This window comes from Hyperolius riggenbachi, chromosome 4 (assembly GCF_040937935.1).
Source record: "Hyperolius riggenbachi isolate aHypRig1 chromosome 4, aHypRig1.pri, whole genome shotgun sequence".
Lineage (NCBI taxonomy): Eukaryota > Metazoa > Chordata > Amphibia > Anura > Hyperoliidae > Hyperolius > Hyperolius riggenbachi.
In genome coordinates, this window is record NC_090649.1 from 15,539,023 (window position 1) to 15,556,801 (window position 17,779).

Sequence of the window (17,779 nt, forward strand, 5' to 3'; positions counted from 1 at the left end):
CCGTTTGTAAGCGTAGTTACATAACGTAATTTCGCGATAGTTCATATTACTGTAAGCGTTAATTTTCGCGTCATTTTCGCGTTACGCATAAAAAAATTCGCCATGTAGTGATATTTCGCATCAAAATTCGCCATGCAGACGAAAACGCGAAAAAAAAAATAAGCTAAATTTCGTGACAATTAAGCGAACCCGAAATTATGTTATGGTTTAACGTTTGATGTTATGAACGAAATGCAAAATTACGCGTTGAAAATTGCGCTTACGGTATTTTCAATTACGATTTTAATGGCAATTACGCTACCATAATTTCGCATCGTAATAGCAAATTTTGCATGCGTAATTATAGTAACGCGAAATTTCGAAAATTTCGGCTCAACACTAAGCAGGGGCATGTGTGCACCTGCTAAAACGCAGCTATCCCGCGGCTAAACGGGGGTCCCTTACCCCCCAAACCCCCTCCTGCAAAATCTATGACCAACTTGGTCATAGATTTTGCTGCTCTTGATGCAGGGCTAACGGCTGCAGCCCTGCCTCTCAGCGCCGTCTATCAGCGGTGCATCGCCGCCTGTCCCCCGCCCCTCTCAGTGAAGGAAGACTGAGAGGGGCGGGGGAGAGGCGGAGATACGCGCTGACAGACGCGCGTGAGGCAGGGCTGTGACGGTTAGCCCTGCCTCTATGTGGAAGAGATCCCCCGCTGCACGGAGGGGATTTGTGAGGTAAGAGACCCCCGTTTAGCGGCGCGATAGAGGCGGTTTGGCAGGGGCAAACATGCCCCTGCTGAATGTGAGCTCTGAAGCGAGATTTATTCTCGCTTCAGACTCTCTTTAAGAATGGCAAAATGTCAGATCTGGGAAATGATAGACCTGTAAGCTTAACATCAGTTGTGTGCAAACTATTTGAGAGATTCCTAAGAGATTCTCTACAAGACTTTTCTCAGCCTCAGCATGGGTTTAATAAGGACAGGTCCTGTTTGAATAACATTCTTAGCTTTTATGAGGTAGTGAATGCTAATATGGATATTGGGAATGCTGTAGATGTGACATACTTGGACTTTGCAAAGGCCTTCGACACTGTTCCCCACAAAAGTCTGGTGCAGAAGTTGAGGATGCAAGGACTGGGGAAGAGTCTGTGTGCATGGATAGGGAACTGGCTAATGGACAGAAAACAAAGAGTTGTGGTCAGTGGATCGTACTCAAAATGGGTGACTGTTGGCAGTGGGGTCCCACAGGGGTCTGTACTGGGTCCAGTGCTCTTCAATTTATTTATAAACTACCTAGTAGATGAAGTAGAAAGTAATGTTGCTATTTTTTCAGATACAAAGTCGTGCAGAATTATACACACAGGAAGATAGTAACATAATGCAGAAGGATCTGGATAGGATGGCTATATGGGCATGTAAATGGCAAAGTTGGAAAATGTAAAGTCATGCATTTTGGTTGTACCAATGGACTCCTCCTCCATTTGGTCGGCTCTGACTCTTCGTGACCAAATGTACTTCTTCACGCCAGATGTGTCTATGGCTCATTTCAGCTGTTGCATAGGCATGTTCATAGCTTCACATATACTGTTTATCCATCTTAATCTCTGCCGTCCTTTTCTTTTTTTGCCCTCAATGTTTTCAAGCATTAGGTCGCCAAAGCATCTGGCCTTCTTATTATGTGCCCAAAGTCAATGGTCTAGCACCATACAACATAAATGGGATACGGACGGGGACATCAAACCTGGTGAGGAACTTAGGAGCACTTGTTGGCAACAAGTTAAATAATCATATTCAATGCCAAGCAGCTGCAGCTAAAGCAAATAAAATTTTTGGGTGCATTAAAAGGGAAATAAAAGAAATACTCCCCCTGCTTAGCTCTCGAGTAAGGCACCATCTGGAATAACTGATTCAGTTCTGGGTAACGTATTTCAATAGAGATATTGCAGTGTTAGAGCAGGTGCAGAGACGAGCAACAAAAATTATCAGAGGGATGAAAGGTCTCACTTACCAGCAAAGGTTGGATAAACTGGGCTTATTTAGTCCAGAGAAAATTAGCATTAGAAGATGTCTAATTAACAGGTATAGATACATCAGAGGGCAGTATAAAAGGTTGGCAGATGATGATCTCCGAAATAGAGGGCTGAAAAAAATTGCATCACTTCCATCCCTGAAACAAATGGATCATCCATTGCAACAACAATCTCCACAGGCCTTCGTAAGTTCAGACACTAAACAGCATCCCTAGGCCGCATCATGTTTCTCCACTTCATCATACCATGACCACAGTTCAGACCTCCACCAACTGACACATTCACTCAAGGCAGAGACTTAAACAGGGAACCCAACTCTCAATGACCTCAGATCAGTAACAAGACCGATCAGTGAAGAACTCAGCATTATGAGTCGCCCCAAAGTACCCCACACTGGTATACTAGCAGGTGGTGAGGTGCACTCTCAGGAGGATCTTTGGTTTGCCCAGGAACCTTCTGGCTTCGATTCAAGGCCAGCACTGCACTTGATTTTAGCTGAAAGGGTTTAGTACAGATTTTTTTTTTAGAAAGTCATTCAGTAACGGTCATAATACTTGCCAGAAGCACAAAGTGACTTCGTACTCAAGATCAAAACCATTTCATCATCGTATGACTTTCTTTTCTTTTTTTAATCTATTTTTAATTCTTTTTACTGATTTCAAAAACCAGAACATACTAATTTTTAAATAAAAAGCAAAAAAACAAAAAAAAAAAATAATAATAATAAAAAAAGACAAAAAAAAAACAAACAAACTACACATGGTTTACTTCAAGACTTTCTTCCAACAGAAAATAAACTACTTCTTATTCTTCTTCTTCTTCTTCTTCTTCTTTTTCTTCTCCATCCTTACGCCTTCCAACTTTTCACTTGACATAAACACCTCAGCAGACATTGCCTCCCTTCTCCTTTCTTCTGCAAGCGGATCTGGCCAATCTTCCACCTCACGACCAACATCTGCAGTAAACGTAGCTTCCAATTCCCTTTCTTCTACAAGTAGATCTGGCCAATCATCTTCCTCACAACCAACATCTGCAGTAAACTTAGCTTCCAATTTTCTTTCTTCCGCAAATGGACCTGGCCAATCCTCCTCCTCACAACCAACATCTGCAGTAAACTTATCTTCCAATTCCCTTTCTTCTGCAAATGGGTCTGGCCAATCTTCCTCCTCACAACCAACATCTGCAGTAAACGTAGCTTCCAATTCCCTTTCTTCTGCACACGGATCTGGACAATTTTCCTCCTCACAACCAACATCTGCAGTAAACGTATCTTCCAATTCCCTTTCTTCTACAAATGGATCTGGCCAATCTTCCTCCTCACAACCAACATCTGCAGTAAATGTAGCTTCCAATTCCCTTTCTTCTGCAAATGGATCTGGCCAATCTTCCTCCTCACAACCGACATCTGCAGTAAACGTAGCTTCCAATTCCCTTTCCTCTAGAAATGGATCTGGCCAATCTTCCTCCTCACATCCAACATCTGCAGTAAACGTATCTTCCAATTTCCTTTCTTCTACAAATGGATCTGGCCAATCTTCCTCCTCACAACCGACATCTGCAGTAAACGTAGCTTCCAATTCCCTTTCCTCTAGAAATGGATCTGGCCAATCTTCCTCCTCACAACCAACATCTGCAGTAAACATATTTTCCAATTCCCTTTCTTCTGCAAATGGATCTGGCCAATCTTCCTCCTCACAACCAACATCTGCAGTAAACATATTTTCCAATTCCCTTTCTTCTGCAAATGGATCTGGCCAATCTTCCTCCTCACAACCAACATCTGCAGTAAACATATTTTCCAATTCCCTTTTTTCTGCAAACGGATCTGGCCAATCGTCCTCCTCACAACCAACATCTGCAGTAAACGTAGCTTCCAATTCCCTTTCTTCTGCAAATGGATCTGGCCAATCTTCCTCCTCACATCCAACATCTGCAGTAAACGTATCTTCCAATTCCCTTTCTTCTACAAGTAGATCTGGCCAATCTTCCTCCTCATAACCAACATCTGCAGTAAACGTATCTTCCAATTTCCTTTCTTCTACAAGTAGATCTGGCCAATCTTCCTCCTCACAACCAACATCTGCAGTAAACATATTTTCCAATTCCCTTTCTTCTACAAGTAGATCTGGCCAATCTTCCTCCTCACAACCAACATCTGCAGTAAACATATTTTCCAATTCCCTTTCTTCTACAAGTAGATCTGGCCAATCTTCCTCCTCACAACCAACATCTGCAGTAAACATATTTTCCAATTCCCTTTCTTCTACAAGTAGATCTGGCCAATCTTCCTCCTCACAACCAACATCTGCAGTAAACGTAGCTTCCAATTTCCTTTCTTCTACAAGTAGATCTGGCCACTCTTCCTCCTTGGTATCCTTAGAAACCATCAACACCGATTTTCTTTCTTCTTCTAAGGCATCTGGCAAATCTTCCTTCTCCACACACAACTCAGAATCCAACACAAGCCTTGCAACTTTCTCTTCAAGAACTTCTGTTCCCTCCATATTTGGCCCAGACACGGCTGGTTCAGCAGTTGACACAACGTCCTCACCAACGATGCCTTCTTCTCTGGACTCCTCCTCTTCACCAATCACAGACTCCTCAGTGTTTTCCTCAGAAGAGGTCACTGCTTCTTTTTTACCTCCAGCATCACTTTTCTCCAACTCTGCAGTATCATCCTCTTCTTTTCCTCCAGATTCCACCATCTTAACGTTCTTTTTCTGTTTCTTATACCTCCAACCCCCACTTTTCTCTTTGAAGTTAACCTGAAGCAGCAAAAGTAAATGCATGAGATATGAATTGTATGTGTAATATGACTAATAAATACAACATTAATAGCATAGGAAATAGTCTCACATTTGTACTTTCAGTTAAACAGCTTTATTCATAACATTGCATCAGACTGTCACAGTTGCAGTTTAGAATCCACACTCTGTCTTTTAAGCTGCAAAAGAAGCAGAACTAATGACCCTTTGAACTTTCCTGTAGTAGAACCTTATTTCAAGCTATCTCTTACTACTTCTTGACTGTTTTAAGTGTTCCCGAGGTGACATGATGTAAACATGTGTATATAGGTTTCTTTTGCTGCCTGAAAGAATTTTCAGGCATTGAATTGACAGTTTCAGTCTTGTTGGTAATATAGTAAATGTCAGTGGTAAGCAAATTAAAATTATAAAAGTTTTCCTGGCAGAATACAACTTCCAAGGGCAGGTGAGAGATAGAAAAAGGTCAGTATTTCCTGTATTTTAACTCTGGGAAACTTAATAGGACGACATTGAGCAGACAATAAAACATTCAATCTACTTTGTAAATGCAATAGATGAGACCGCTCAACCTCTATTACCTGGAGCAAGGTGCTGGAAACCCAATGCGGCAGATCAGGATACAGACAAAACGAAATCCGCACACCCGCAGGTGAAGTCCAAGGGTTTTTATTGAATCCAACTCACAAAGGCAGTAAAATGGCTGACATGTTTCGGATCATATCCTTACTCATAGCCTAAACATACTGACATCTTGGTGGACCATATACACTTAAACAGCCCCGCCCCTAAGGGTGTACACCCCTGGGACCAAGGGGGATTTAAAGGTGCAGGAAAAAACCTGCAGAAATGTATACATGGAAAAAACCACCATCATAATATTACTATGTATAAAGACACAGAATACAATATTTAATATGCAAAAATACAAAAGTACAAAAATATAAAACTACACAGTACAAATTTAAGACGATATCAATATATAAAATTAATGTCCCACCTAGCATTTAAACCATAAGGTTCCCTGGTACCCATCTGTAAAATCCAATATGCCTCCCTCATTCGTAATTTCTTGTACAAGTCACCCCGTCTAAAGGAAACGGTAACCCTCTCAATCCCTTGAAATAAAAAAACCACCCATATCCCCACCATGTTTCTCCCTGTAGTGTCTCGCAACATTGCTAATATTATCTGTCTTCCAGGAGGCCCCATTGAAATGCTCAGAGATCCTCTGTCTCAAGCAGCGTGTAGTGCAGCCCACATATTGTAGGCTGCAAATCGTGCAAGTGACCACATAGACGACAGATTTTGTGTTACAGTTAATGAATTGTCGTATAGAAAAAGTTTTTTGATTAGCAACAGAGGAGACACTACATGAGGAACGGTGGTAAGCGCAATAATTGCATCTGCATCCCAGACAGTCCAAGAAGTCCAAACGGAGATGACACAGGCCCCAGTAAACTCCAGGGGGAGGACAGGGAGGAAGACGCGGAGAGGGGGGCGGAAACACAGGAAAAAGATGGTGACTCAACCAATGAATGTTATCAACATCTCCGATGCTACTTTATCACAGGAGGAGATTTCACTTCTTTCCAGAGGCTTGAATTTTGTCCCTGCTTGTAAATTTAGTCTTTTTGACACACTTAAGGATGTCAACAAATTTGTTAGAACACTCCTATTAAAGAAACATTTTCTCACACAAACCACCACCAATGCACTGCCCCATCGTACCCCTGTTCCATTACCCCCCATATCTTTGTTTCAAGACACATGCACTTCTGTAGTGGCACAACAGTTGGCATCGGAGAATGTTGGTCTCATTAATGTAGAAGATATTACCTTACCAGTCCCCCTTAACAGTGATTACTACCCAGTCTACTGTAGAACCTCACCAGTAGAAACCTTCCAGGACCTTGTTGAAAAAGACCTGAAATTGCTGGCAGAAACTAGCAGAATTAGGCACAACCTAACCCCCCTTGAACGGCAAGCATTGGAGAATCTTAAGTCAAGATCAGACATTGTAATTAGAAACGCCGACAAGGGGGGTGCTGTCGTTGTGCTTAATGCTACGGATTATAAGGCGGAAGCCTTGCGCCAGCTCCAGGATCATAACACTTACATACATCTTCCTGGGGACCCTACTTCTAATTACAAGCTAGAATTTGATCAGCTGATCTCTATAGGGGAGTCCATGGGATTACTTAAAAAGAACATGGCTGAATTTCTTAGGGTTCGGAACCCCGTCATCCCCATCTTCCATCACCTCCCCAAGGTGCACAAGCCTGCCACCCCACCGGAGGGTAGGCCTATTGTTTCCGGGATTGGGTCCCTTGGGGAGAGATTAGGGGAATGGCTTGATTCCCACCTACAGCCATTGGTTTTGAGATTACCTGGCCTAATAAAAGATACCAAACATGTTTTGGCTAGTTTGGAGGATGTACAGTGGAGATCACAATACAAATGGGTGACCCTTGATGTAAGGGCTTTATACTCCTCTATTCCACATGATTTAGCAGGAGTGGCCCTAGAGTTCCATCTATCTAGATATAGTTCATTCCCAGCTTCACTCCAGGCTTATATCCTGGTAGTGACCGAGTTTCTTCTCTCACACAATTATTTTTCTTTTGATGGGGGGTTCTACCTCCAGAAGTGCGGAGCTTCTATGGGGGCGAAATTCTCCCCCTCTCTCGCCAACCTCTACATGGGGTGGTGGGAGGAGCTCCGCATTTTTGGAGAGTCAAACCCCTTTCTGGATTGTATCGTTTGGTATGGTCGTTTTATTGACGACCTTCTCTTAATATGGCAAGGTACCGAGGAAACTTTGCAACAGTTTCTGATATATCTCAATTTAAACAACTTTAACCTTTCTTTTACATGCACCTCAAATGATACACAAATAGATTTTCTTGATATTACCCTTTTTGGTTCCGGTGAACTCGGTAGGATAGAAACCAGGACTTATAGGAAGCCGTGTGCTGGGAACTCTTTACTACAAGCCACTAGCTGTCACCCACGACATACGCTTAGAGGGGTCCCCGTTGGAGAGTATATTAGGGCTAGGAGGAACTGTTCCACAGATGAATTTACAGTACAAGAATTTTCTGCCCTTAGATCACGGTTCAGGTCTAGAGGTTATTCTGACTCTGATTTGGATAGGGCCCAGAGAATTGCTATTTCCAGGGATAGGAGCAAACTTTTAAACAATAGCCCTGACATTGCATCGATACAGAATTCTAATGCTGCCCCTTTAAACTTCATAACTACTTATAGTCAACAATATAATCAGGTTATAGGGATAATAAAGAAATATATCCCTGTGTTGTATGCAGATGACAAGCTACAACAAGTACTTGAGCCGGGATGCAGATTTGCTTATAAAAGAGCTCCATCCTTGTCATCCACCCTCTCTCCCAGTTTGTTCCAGTCCACCAATGCACCCCGGCGTCCTACCTGGTTGTCTTTTGTGGGGTCGCACAGATGTGGATTTTCCTCATGCAATTATTGCGCTTACCATTGTTCCTCACGTAGTGTCTCCTCTGTTGCTAATCAAAAAACTTTTTCTATACGACAATTCATTAACTGTAACACAAAATCTGTCGTCTATGTGGTCACTTGCACGATTTGCAGCCTACAATATGTGGGCTGCACTACACGCTGCTTGAGGCAAAGGATCTCTGAGCATTTCAATGGGGCCTCCTGGAAGACGGATAATATTAGCAATGTTGCGAGACACTACAGGGAGAAACATGGTGGGGATATGGGTGGTTTTTTATTTCAAGGGATTGAGAGGGTTACCGTTTCCTTTAGACGGGGTGCTTGTACAAGAAATTAAGAATGAGGGAGGCATATTGGATTTTACAGATGGGTACCAGGGAACCTTATGGTTTAAATGCTAGGTGGGACATTAATTTTATATATTGATATCGTCTTAAATTTGTACTGTGTAGTTTTATATTTTTGTACTTTTGTATTTTTGCATCTTAAATATTGTATTCTGTGTCTTTATACATAGTAATATTATGATGGTGGTTTTTTCCATGTATACATTTCTGCAGGTTTTTTCCTGCACCTTTAAATCCCCCTTGGTCCCAGGGGTGTACACCCTTAGGGGCGGGGCTGTTTAAGTGTATATGGTCCACCAAGATGTCAGTATGTTTAGGCTATGAGTAAGGATATGATCCGAAACATGTCAGCCATTTTACTGCCTTTGTGAGTTGGATTCAATAAAAACCCTTGGACTTCACCTGCGGGTGTGCGGATTTCGTTTTGTCTGTATCCTACTTTGTAAATGTTTAAATATAAAATAAAAGCAATGGATATCTAAAGAAAAGTAATTTGTAGGATTAGGAGAATATATATAATTGTTTATCTTATTAGTTTATTTTCACCTCGGGTTCACTTTAAAGGGAGAGGGATATGGAGGCTGCCATATTTATTTCCTTTTCAGCAATACCAGTTGCTGGACAGTCCTGCGGATCCTCTGCCTCTAATCCTTTTAGCCACAGCCCCTGAACAAGCATGCAGCAGATCAGGTGTTTCTGACATTATTGTCAGATTTGTCAAGATTAGCTGCATGCTTGTTTCTGGAGTGATTCAGACACTACTGCAGCCAAACAGATCAGCAGGGATGCCAGGCAACTGGTATTGTTTGAAAGGAAATAAATATGGCAGCTTCCGTATCCCTCTCACTTTAGGTGTCCTTTAGGTTCTTCAGAAGACAGGACCGAATTTAACAAAGTTGGTCGACAAGCTCAGAGAAGCTCTTTTGCTTAGATAACTCTTAACTCTTCCTGTACTGGAAAACAGAAAGGGACATCACATAATTTCTTAGTAGGGCTAGAATAATATATGTATACTCCTATTTAATTCAAAAACTACTTCCCAAAAAAATTTCCAAAACAAGGGGCTTAAAAAAAATCCAGTAACTTCCTCCTCCCTGAAAAAACGGGCCATCCGTCGCAAAAATAATCTGCACAGACCTTCCTAAGTCCAGACGCAAAACCACAGGATCCATGCGCTACATTATGTTTCTCTACTTAAAGTAAACCTACCTGAGATCAAAGGAAAAAAATAAACATAACTGGGGCTTCCTCCTGCCCCCTTCAGGCTTATCAGTTCCTTGCCGTGTCCTTGGGCTGCGTGGATCCACTGCAAATTCCTCCAGTACGTCAGGGAGTCGGGGGAACTGCCCCATTAAGCTCCTGTTACCGGGAGTGTTCTGGGCAGTACTACTATAGTACTAAGCCAGAAGTGCACCTGCACCAACTGGCTGAATTACCGGGCCACCTAGTGGAAGATCCAGCCGGCCCGAGGAGACTGAAGAAGGCTGGAGGAAGCCCCAGTTATGTCTATTTTTTCCCCTTGATCTCTAATACCCTTTAAAAAAAATCAATGGTTACGTTCTTCTTGAATGTTACATCAAAAAAAACTTCCACTTCCTGTTTTCTTGCACACAAAAATACTGTCCTGAACAACTCCTAAATGGTCAAACCATTCCCTTCCTTCTGCACACAGCTCTACTTCTTTCCAATGCCATCATACTACAATTAACACCTCCAACTAACACACTCACTCAGTCCAGGCCTCTCCTCCAACTAACACGCTCACCCAGGCCAGGCCTCTTCTCCAACTAACACACTCACTCAGTCCAGGCCTCTCCTCCAACTAACACGCTCACCCAGGCCAGGCCTCTTCTCCAACTAACACACTCACACTGTCCAGGCCTCTCATCCAACTAACACGCTCACCCTGTCCAGGCCTCTCCTCCAACTAACACGCTCACCCAGTCCAGGCCTCTCCTCCAACTAACACACTCACCCAGTCCAGGCCTCTCCTCCAACTAACACGCTCACCCAGTCCAGGCCTCTTCTCCAACTAACACGCTCACCCAGTCCAGGCCTCTCCTCCAACTAACACACTCATCCAGTCCAGGCCTCTTCTCCAACTAACACACTCACTCAGTCCAGGCCTCTCCTCCAACTAACACGATCACCCAGGCCAGGCCTCTTCTCCAACTAACACACTCACCCAGTCCAGGCCTCTCCTCCAACTAACACGCTCACCCAGTCCAGGCCTCTTCTCCAACTAACACACTCACTCAGTCCAGGCCTCTCCTCCAACTAACACGCTCACCCAGTCCAGGCCTCTTCTCCAACTAACACGCTCACCCAGTCCAGGCCTCTCCTCCAACTAACACACTCACCCAGTCCAGGCCTCTCCTCCAACTAACACACTCACCCAGTCCAGGCCTCTCATCCAACTAACACGCTCACCCAGTCCAGGCCTCTTCTCCAACTAACACGCTCACCCAGTCCAGGCCTCTCCTCCAACTAACACACTCACCCAGTCCAGGCCTCTCCTCCAACTAACACACTCACTCAGTCCAGGCCTCTCATCCAACTAACACGCTCACCCAGTCCAGGCCTCTTCTCCAACTAACACGCTCACCCAGTCCAGGCCTCTCCTCCAACTAACACACTCATCCAGTCCAGGCCTCTTCTCCAACTAACACACTCACTCAGTCCAGGCCTCTCCTCCAACTAACACGATCACCCAGGCCAGGCCTCTTCTCCAACTAACACACTCACCCAGTCCAGGCCTCTCCTCCAACTAACACGCTCACCCAGTCCAGGCCTCTTCTCCAACTAACACACTCACTCAGTCCAGGCCTCTCCTCCAACTAACACACTCACCCAGTCCAGGCCTCTCCTCCAACTAACACGCTCACCCAGTCCAGGCCTCTCATCCAACTAACACACTCACCCAGTCCAGGCCTCTCCTCCAACTAACACGCTCACCCAGTCCAGGCCTCTTCTCCAACTAACACGCTCACCCAGTCCAGGCCTCTCCTCCAACTAACACACTCATCCAGTCCAGGCCTCTTCTCCAACTAACACACTCACTCAGTCCAGGCCTCTCCTCCAACTAACACGCTCACCCAGGCCAGGCCTCTTCTCCAACTAACACACTCACCCAGTCCAGGCCTCTCCTCCAACTAACACGCTCACCCAGTCCAGGCCTCTCCTCCAACTAACACACTCACACTGTCCAGGCCTCTCCTCCAACTAACACACTCACCCAGTCCAGGCCTCTCCTCCAACTAACACGCTCACCCAGTCCAGGCCTCTCCTCCAACTAACACGCTCAAACTGTCCAGGCCTCTCCTCCAACTAACACGCTCACCCAGTCCAGGCCTCTCCTCCAACTAACACGCTCACCCAGTCCAGACCTCTCCTCCAACTAACACGCTCACCCAGTCCAGGCCTCTCCTCCAACTAACACGCTCACCCAGTCCAGGCCTCTTCTCCAACTAACACGCTCACCCAGTCCAGGCCTCTCCTCCAACTAACACGCTCACCCAGTCCAGGCCTCTCCTCCAACTAACACACTCACCCTGTCCAGGCCTCTCCTCCAACTAACACACTTACCCTGTTCAGGCCTCTCCGCCAACTAACACACTCACCCAGTCCAGGCCTCTCCTCCACCTAACACACTCACCCTGTCCAGGCCTCTCCTCCAACTAACACACTCACCCTGTTCAGGCCTCTCCGCCAACTAACACGCTCACCCAGTCCAGGCCTCTCCTCCAACTAACACGCTCACCCTGTACAGGCCTCTCCTCCAACTAACACACTCACCCTGTCCAGGCCTCTCCTCCAACTAACACACTCACCCTGTTCAGGCCTCTCCTCCAACTAACACGCTCACCCAGTCCAGGCCTCTCCTCCAACTAACACACTCACCCTGTCCAGGCCTCTCCTCCAACTAACACACTCACCCTGTACAGGCCTCTCCTCCAACTAACACACTCACCCAGTCCAGGCCTCTCCTCCAACTAACACACTCACCCTGTCCAGGCCTCTCCTCCAACTAACACGCTCACCCTGTCCAGGCCTCTCCTCCAACTAACACGCTCACCCTGTTCAGGCCTCTCCGCCAACTAACACGCTCACCCTGTCCTGGCCTCTCCTCCAACTAACACGCTCACCCTGTCCTGGCCTCTCCTCCAACTAACACAGTCACCCAGTCCAGGCCTCTCCTCCAACTAACACACTCACCCTGTCCAGGCCTCTCCTCCAACTAACACACTCACCCTGTCCAGGCCTCTCCTCCAACTAACACGCTCACCCAGTCCAGACCTCTCCTCCAACTAACATGGTCACCCTGTCCAGGCCTCTCCTCCAACTAACACACTCACCCTGTCCAGGCCTCTCCTCCAACTAACACGCTCACCCAGTCCAGGCCTCTCCTCCAACTAACACACTCACCCTGTCCAGGCCTCTCCTCCAACTAACACACTCACCCTGTTCAGGCCTCTCCGCCAACTAACACGCTCACCCAGTCCAGGCCTCTCCTCCAACTAACACGCTCACCCTGTACAGGCCTCTCCTCCAACTAACACACTCACCCTGTTCAGGCCTCTCCGCCAACTAACACGCTCACCCAGTCCAGGCCTCTCCTCCAACTAACACACTCACCCTGTCCAGGCCTCTCCACCAACTAACACACTCACCCTGTACAGGCCTCTCCTCCAACTAACACACTCACCCAGTCCAGGCCTCTCCTCCAACTAACACACTCACCCTGTCCAGGCCTCTCCTCCAACTAACACGCTCACCCTGTCCAGGCCTCTCCTCCAACTAACACGCTCACCCTGTTCAGGCCTCTCCTCCAACTAACACACTCACCCTGTTCAGGCCTCTCCGCCAACTAACACGCTCACCCAGTCCAGGCCTCTCCTCCAACTAACACACTCACCCTGTCCAGGCCTCTCCACCAACTAACACACTCACCCTGTACAGGCCTCTCCTCCAACTAACACAGTCACCCAGTCCAGGCCTCTCCTCCAACTAACACACTCACCCTGTCCAGGCCTCTCCTCCAACTAACACGCTCACCCTGTCCAGGCCTCTCCTCCAACTAACACGCTCACCCAGTCCAGGCCTCTCCTCCAACTAACATGGTCACCCTGTCCAGGCCTCTCCTCCAACTAACACACTCACCCTGTCCAGGCCTCTCCTCCAACTAACACACTCACCCTGTACAGGCATCTCCTCCAACTAACACGCTCACCCAGTCCAGGCCTCTCCTCCAACTAACACACTCACCCTGTCCAGGCCTCTCCTTCAACTAACACGCTCACCCTGTCCAGGCCTCTCCTCCAACTAACACGCTCACCCAGTCCAGGCCTCTCCTCCAACTAACATGGTCACCCTGTCCAGGCCTCTCCTCCAACTAACACACTCACCCTGTCCAGGCCTCTCCTCCAACTAACACGCTCACCCAGTCCAGGCCTCTCCTCCAACTAACACACTCACCCTGTACAGGCATCTCCTCCAACTAACACGCTCACCCAGTCCAGGCCTCTTCTCCAACTAACACGCTCACCCTGTCCAGGCCTCTCCTCCAACTAACACGCTCACCCAGTCCAGGCCTCTCCTCCAACTAACACACTCACCCAGTCCAGGCCTCTTCTCCAACTAACACACTCACCCAGTCCAGGCCTCTCCTCCAACTAACACACTTACCGTGTCCAGGCCTCTCCTCCAACTAACACACTCACCCTGTCCAGGCCTCTCCTCCAACTAACACGCTCACCCTGTCCAGGCCTCTCCTCCAACTAACACGCTCACCCAGTCCAGGCCTCTCCTCCAACTAACATGGTCACCCTGTCCAGGCCTCTCCTCCAACTAACACACTCACCCTGTCCAGGCCTCTCCTCCAACTAACACGCTCACCCAGTCCAGGCCTCTCCTCCAACTAACACACTCACCCTGTACAGGCATCTCCTCCAACTAACACGCTCACCCAGTCCAGGCCTCTCCTCCAACTAACACACTTACCCTGTCTAGGCCTCTCATCCAACTAACACACCCACCCAGTCCAGGCCTCTCCTCCAACTAACACACTTACCCAGTCCAGGCCTCTCCTCCAACTAACACACTCACCCAGTCCAGGCCTCTTCTCCAACTAACACACTTACCCTGTCCAGGCCTCTCATCCAACTAACACACTCACCGAGTCCAGGCCTCTCCTCCAACTAACACACTCACCCTGTCCAGGCCTCTCATCCAACTAACACACTCACCCTGTCCAGGCCTCTCCTCCAACTAACACGCTCACCCAGTCCAGGCCTCTCCTCCAACTAACACACTCACCCTGTACAGGCCTCTCCTCCAACTAACACGCTCACCCAGTCCAGGCCTCTCCTCCAACTAACACGCTCACCCTGTCCAGGCCTCTCCTCCAACTAACACACTCACCCAGTCCAGGCCTCTCATCCAACTAACACACTCACCCTGTACAGGCCTCTCCTCCAACTAACACACTCACCCAGTCCAGGCCTCTCCTCCAACTAACACGGTCACCCAGTCCAGGCCTCTTCTCCAACTAACACACTCACCCTGTCCAGGCCTCTTCTCCAACTAACACACTCACCCTGTCCAGGCCTCTCCTCCAGCTAACACCCTCACTCAGTCCAGTCCTCTCCTCCAAGCAACACACTCACCTGGTCAGAGCCTCTTGTCCGATAACACATTGCAGAAATGGAGAGCCCAATCTCAATTACCCCAGGTCAGTGACAAGACCAACTATTAAAGGAGTTATCGGCTAAAATAAGAAAAATGAGCTTTACTCACCTGGGGCTTTCTCCAGCACCTAGCAGCCGACTGTCCCACACCGACCGATCTGATCACCGACGCCGTCCTGGTCTCCGTACTCGTGCGGAAGCCGACCCCGAAGTTGTCCGCACTGCGCCTGCGTGAACCGCTGCTGTCAATCAAGCCCACGTTGTACGCAGCCTACTGCGCAGGCGCAGAACTACTGCCACCTGCGCAGTAAGCCACGTACAATGTGGGCTTGATTGACAGCAGCAGTTCACGCAGGAGCAGTGCGGACGACCTCGAGGTCGGCTTCCGAGTACGGAGACCGGTACAGCGTCGGGGAGCAGATCGGTCGGCGTGGGACAGTCAGCTGCTAGGGGCTGTAGAAAGCCCCAGGTGAGTAAAGCTCATTTCTCTTATTTTAGCTGATAACTCCTGTAAGGACTCCCCTATAAAGGGTGTACACAAATAACCTCCTACAGGTAAACCAGCAGAGGCTGAGAAAAGATTAGTGTTGTCTGGATCATGAACGATTCGGATCTTTGATCCGAATCTATTTTGTGAGTCGAATCATCCGAATCATCAAAATGAGTGATTCGGATCGCAAAAGGGGAGGGGCCAAGAGCGACACGCCCCCCCTCTCAGCGGGCAGCGGGGTCCTGGAAGCAGAGCTGAGATGGATCGCTCTGTTGGATGGGAGCCAGCCTTGCACAGGGACAGGTAGATGAGAGAGAGGGGACATGGGTGCCACTGCCAGATATGTGTAGAGCACACATACTGGCTGCAATGTGCTGCTCATTCTAGGCTGTCTGTTCCGTAGTTGTGCATAGTGAACAAATTGGAAGCTTTTGACTCAGCTCAGCAGAGCTCAGTAACTTTGCAGGCACTGTGATTGCAGCGCAATATGATCCTCCTGCACCTGCTCTAAACAGCTGCACTTCACTTCTGGGAATGCTTTGGGGAATGCTTTCTTTCACTGTGCGAGGTTTGCTTTCAAAGTATACAGATGAGCATATAGGTGAAATATATGTAAAGCATATGATTGCAGCATGTGGGTATTGTGTACAAGCAAACATTTCTGCTCTCTGCTCGTCCCTCCTCCCTTCTCTGTCCACTCCCTGCCCTCTGTCCATCTTCTCCCCTTCTCTGTGTGTCCACCCCCCTCCCCTTCTCTGTCCATAGCAGGGAAAGACCTGTCCTGCTATTCATTTCACCCCCGAATGCTTCCGTAGTAGTGATGGGTCGTTCGCGAACGAGGTGGCTCTAAGAGCCGGCTCTTTGCTGTGAACGACAAGAGCCGGTTCTCAGTTTTGAAAGAGCCGATGCCTCAGCCGCCCCACACAGCTCTGGTTTGCTGTGTAATAAAGGGTGCTGAGGCATGCTGGGAGATGTAGTCCTCCTCTTGCAGCTTATAGGAGTGTATGGGGCGGAGCAGAGCAGTAGGGATTGCCCCAGTCAGAGAAGCAGTCTGGAGTTGTCATGGAGATGGGGGGCGGGGCTTTTACTCCGATTCTGAGCGGTGTCTAGTGATATTTAATGAAGAGCCGATTCAGAGCCGGCTCTTTACTGGGAGCCGATTCAGAAGAGCCGGAATTCCCATTACTATTCCATAGTAAAATGATCAAAGATCCGGATCTTTTCAATGATCCAACTCGAATCATCCGGATCATTGAAACGATCCGAACTTTGCATCTCTAGAATAGATGATCACTTGCCTCTTGATCCATGGGCTAGGGATAAAGCCTGGAACCAACAACAACAGCAACAGCCCTCCGATCCTCCAGTATTCCAAGCACCAACCAGCTTCCAAAAATCTTCTCTTTTCTGACTTTTTTTTTTTTTTTTTTTTCAAAATCAAATAAAAGATATGATTGTAATTATTGAGCACCCTCAGTAGACATGTTTCCAGTAGGGGTGAGAAAATAGTCTGCACATTACACAAGCTTATTGTTACACTTTCACCTGGAGATTGTGACGCTGAATTCCACGCAATCTGTGCGCTCCGCCTCAGTCAGGAAGGTTCATGAGATGAGAAGCGATCAACGCGGGTTATTCAAATTATATATATGCAAATTTTCTTTCTGCAGCTTGAAAATGGACCAATGAAAACCTACTGAGGTGGAATGTGATTGGTGTGTTCTCAAGCTGCAGATATTTGCATGATGTGAACATGAAAAGGTTTGCTTCTCATTGACTCTCCTTGGTGAGGACCTGTCATCTGAGAGACAGGTGAGTATAGATCTGTGTCAGTGGAATAATAATGTATTAGTGACGTAATTATTACAGGAAATATATGAAGTGTAATTATGCGATGGAAGACTGTGACGGGACGCTGTCACTGGATGTAACTGAATGAAAAATGCTTCTTACCAGCAGATGGCGCTCTGCAATGTAATGTAATAGCCG

General features: G+C 47.2%; 1 protein-coding gene across 1 annotated transcript; it reads right to left on the bottom strand.

Annotated features, from left to right (window-relative positions):
* Window positions 1-2,807: 2,807 nt before the first annotated feature.
* Window positions 2,808-17,764, bottom strand: LOC137504553 (FK506-binding protein 5-like). Its single transcript, XM_068233134.1, has 2 exons — window positions 17,744-17,764; window positions 2,808-4,775 (listed from the first exon to the last, which is right to left on the bottom strand). The coding sequence occupies exon 2, from the start codon at window positions 4,713-4,715 to the stop codon at window positions 2,808-2,810; it is 1,908 nt and encodes a 635-aa protein (XP_068089235.1). The 5' UTR covers window positions 4,716-4,775; window positions 17,744-17,764.
* Between the last annotated feature and the right edge of the window lie 15 nt (window positions 17,765-17,779).

What these genes read in the sequence shown, in the direction of transcription:
- LOC137504553 (XM_068233134.1), bottom strand. Translation starts at nt 4,715, where the DNA reads ATGGTGGAATCTGGAGGAAAAGAAGAGGATGATACTGCAGAGTTGGAG.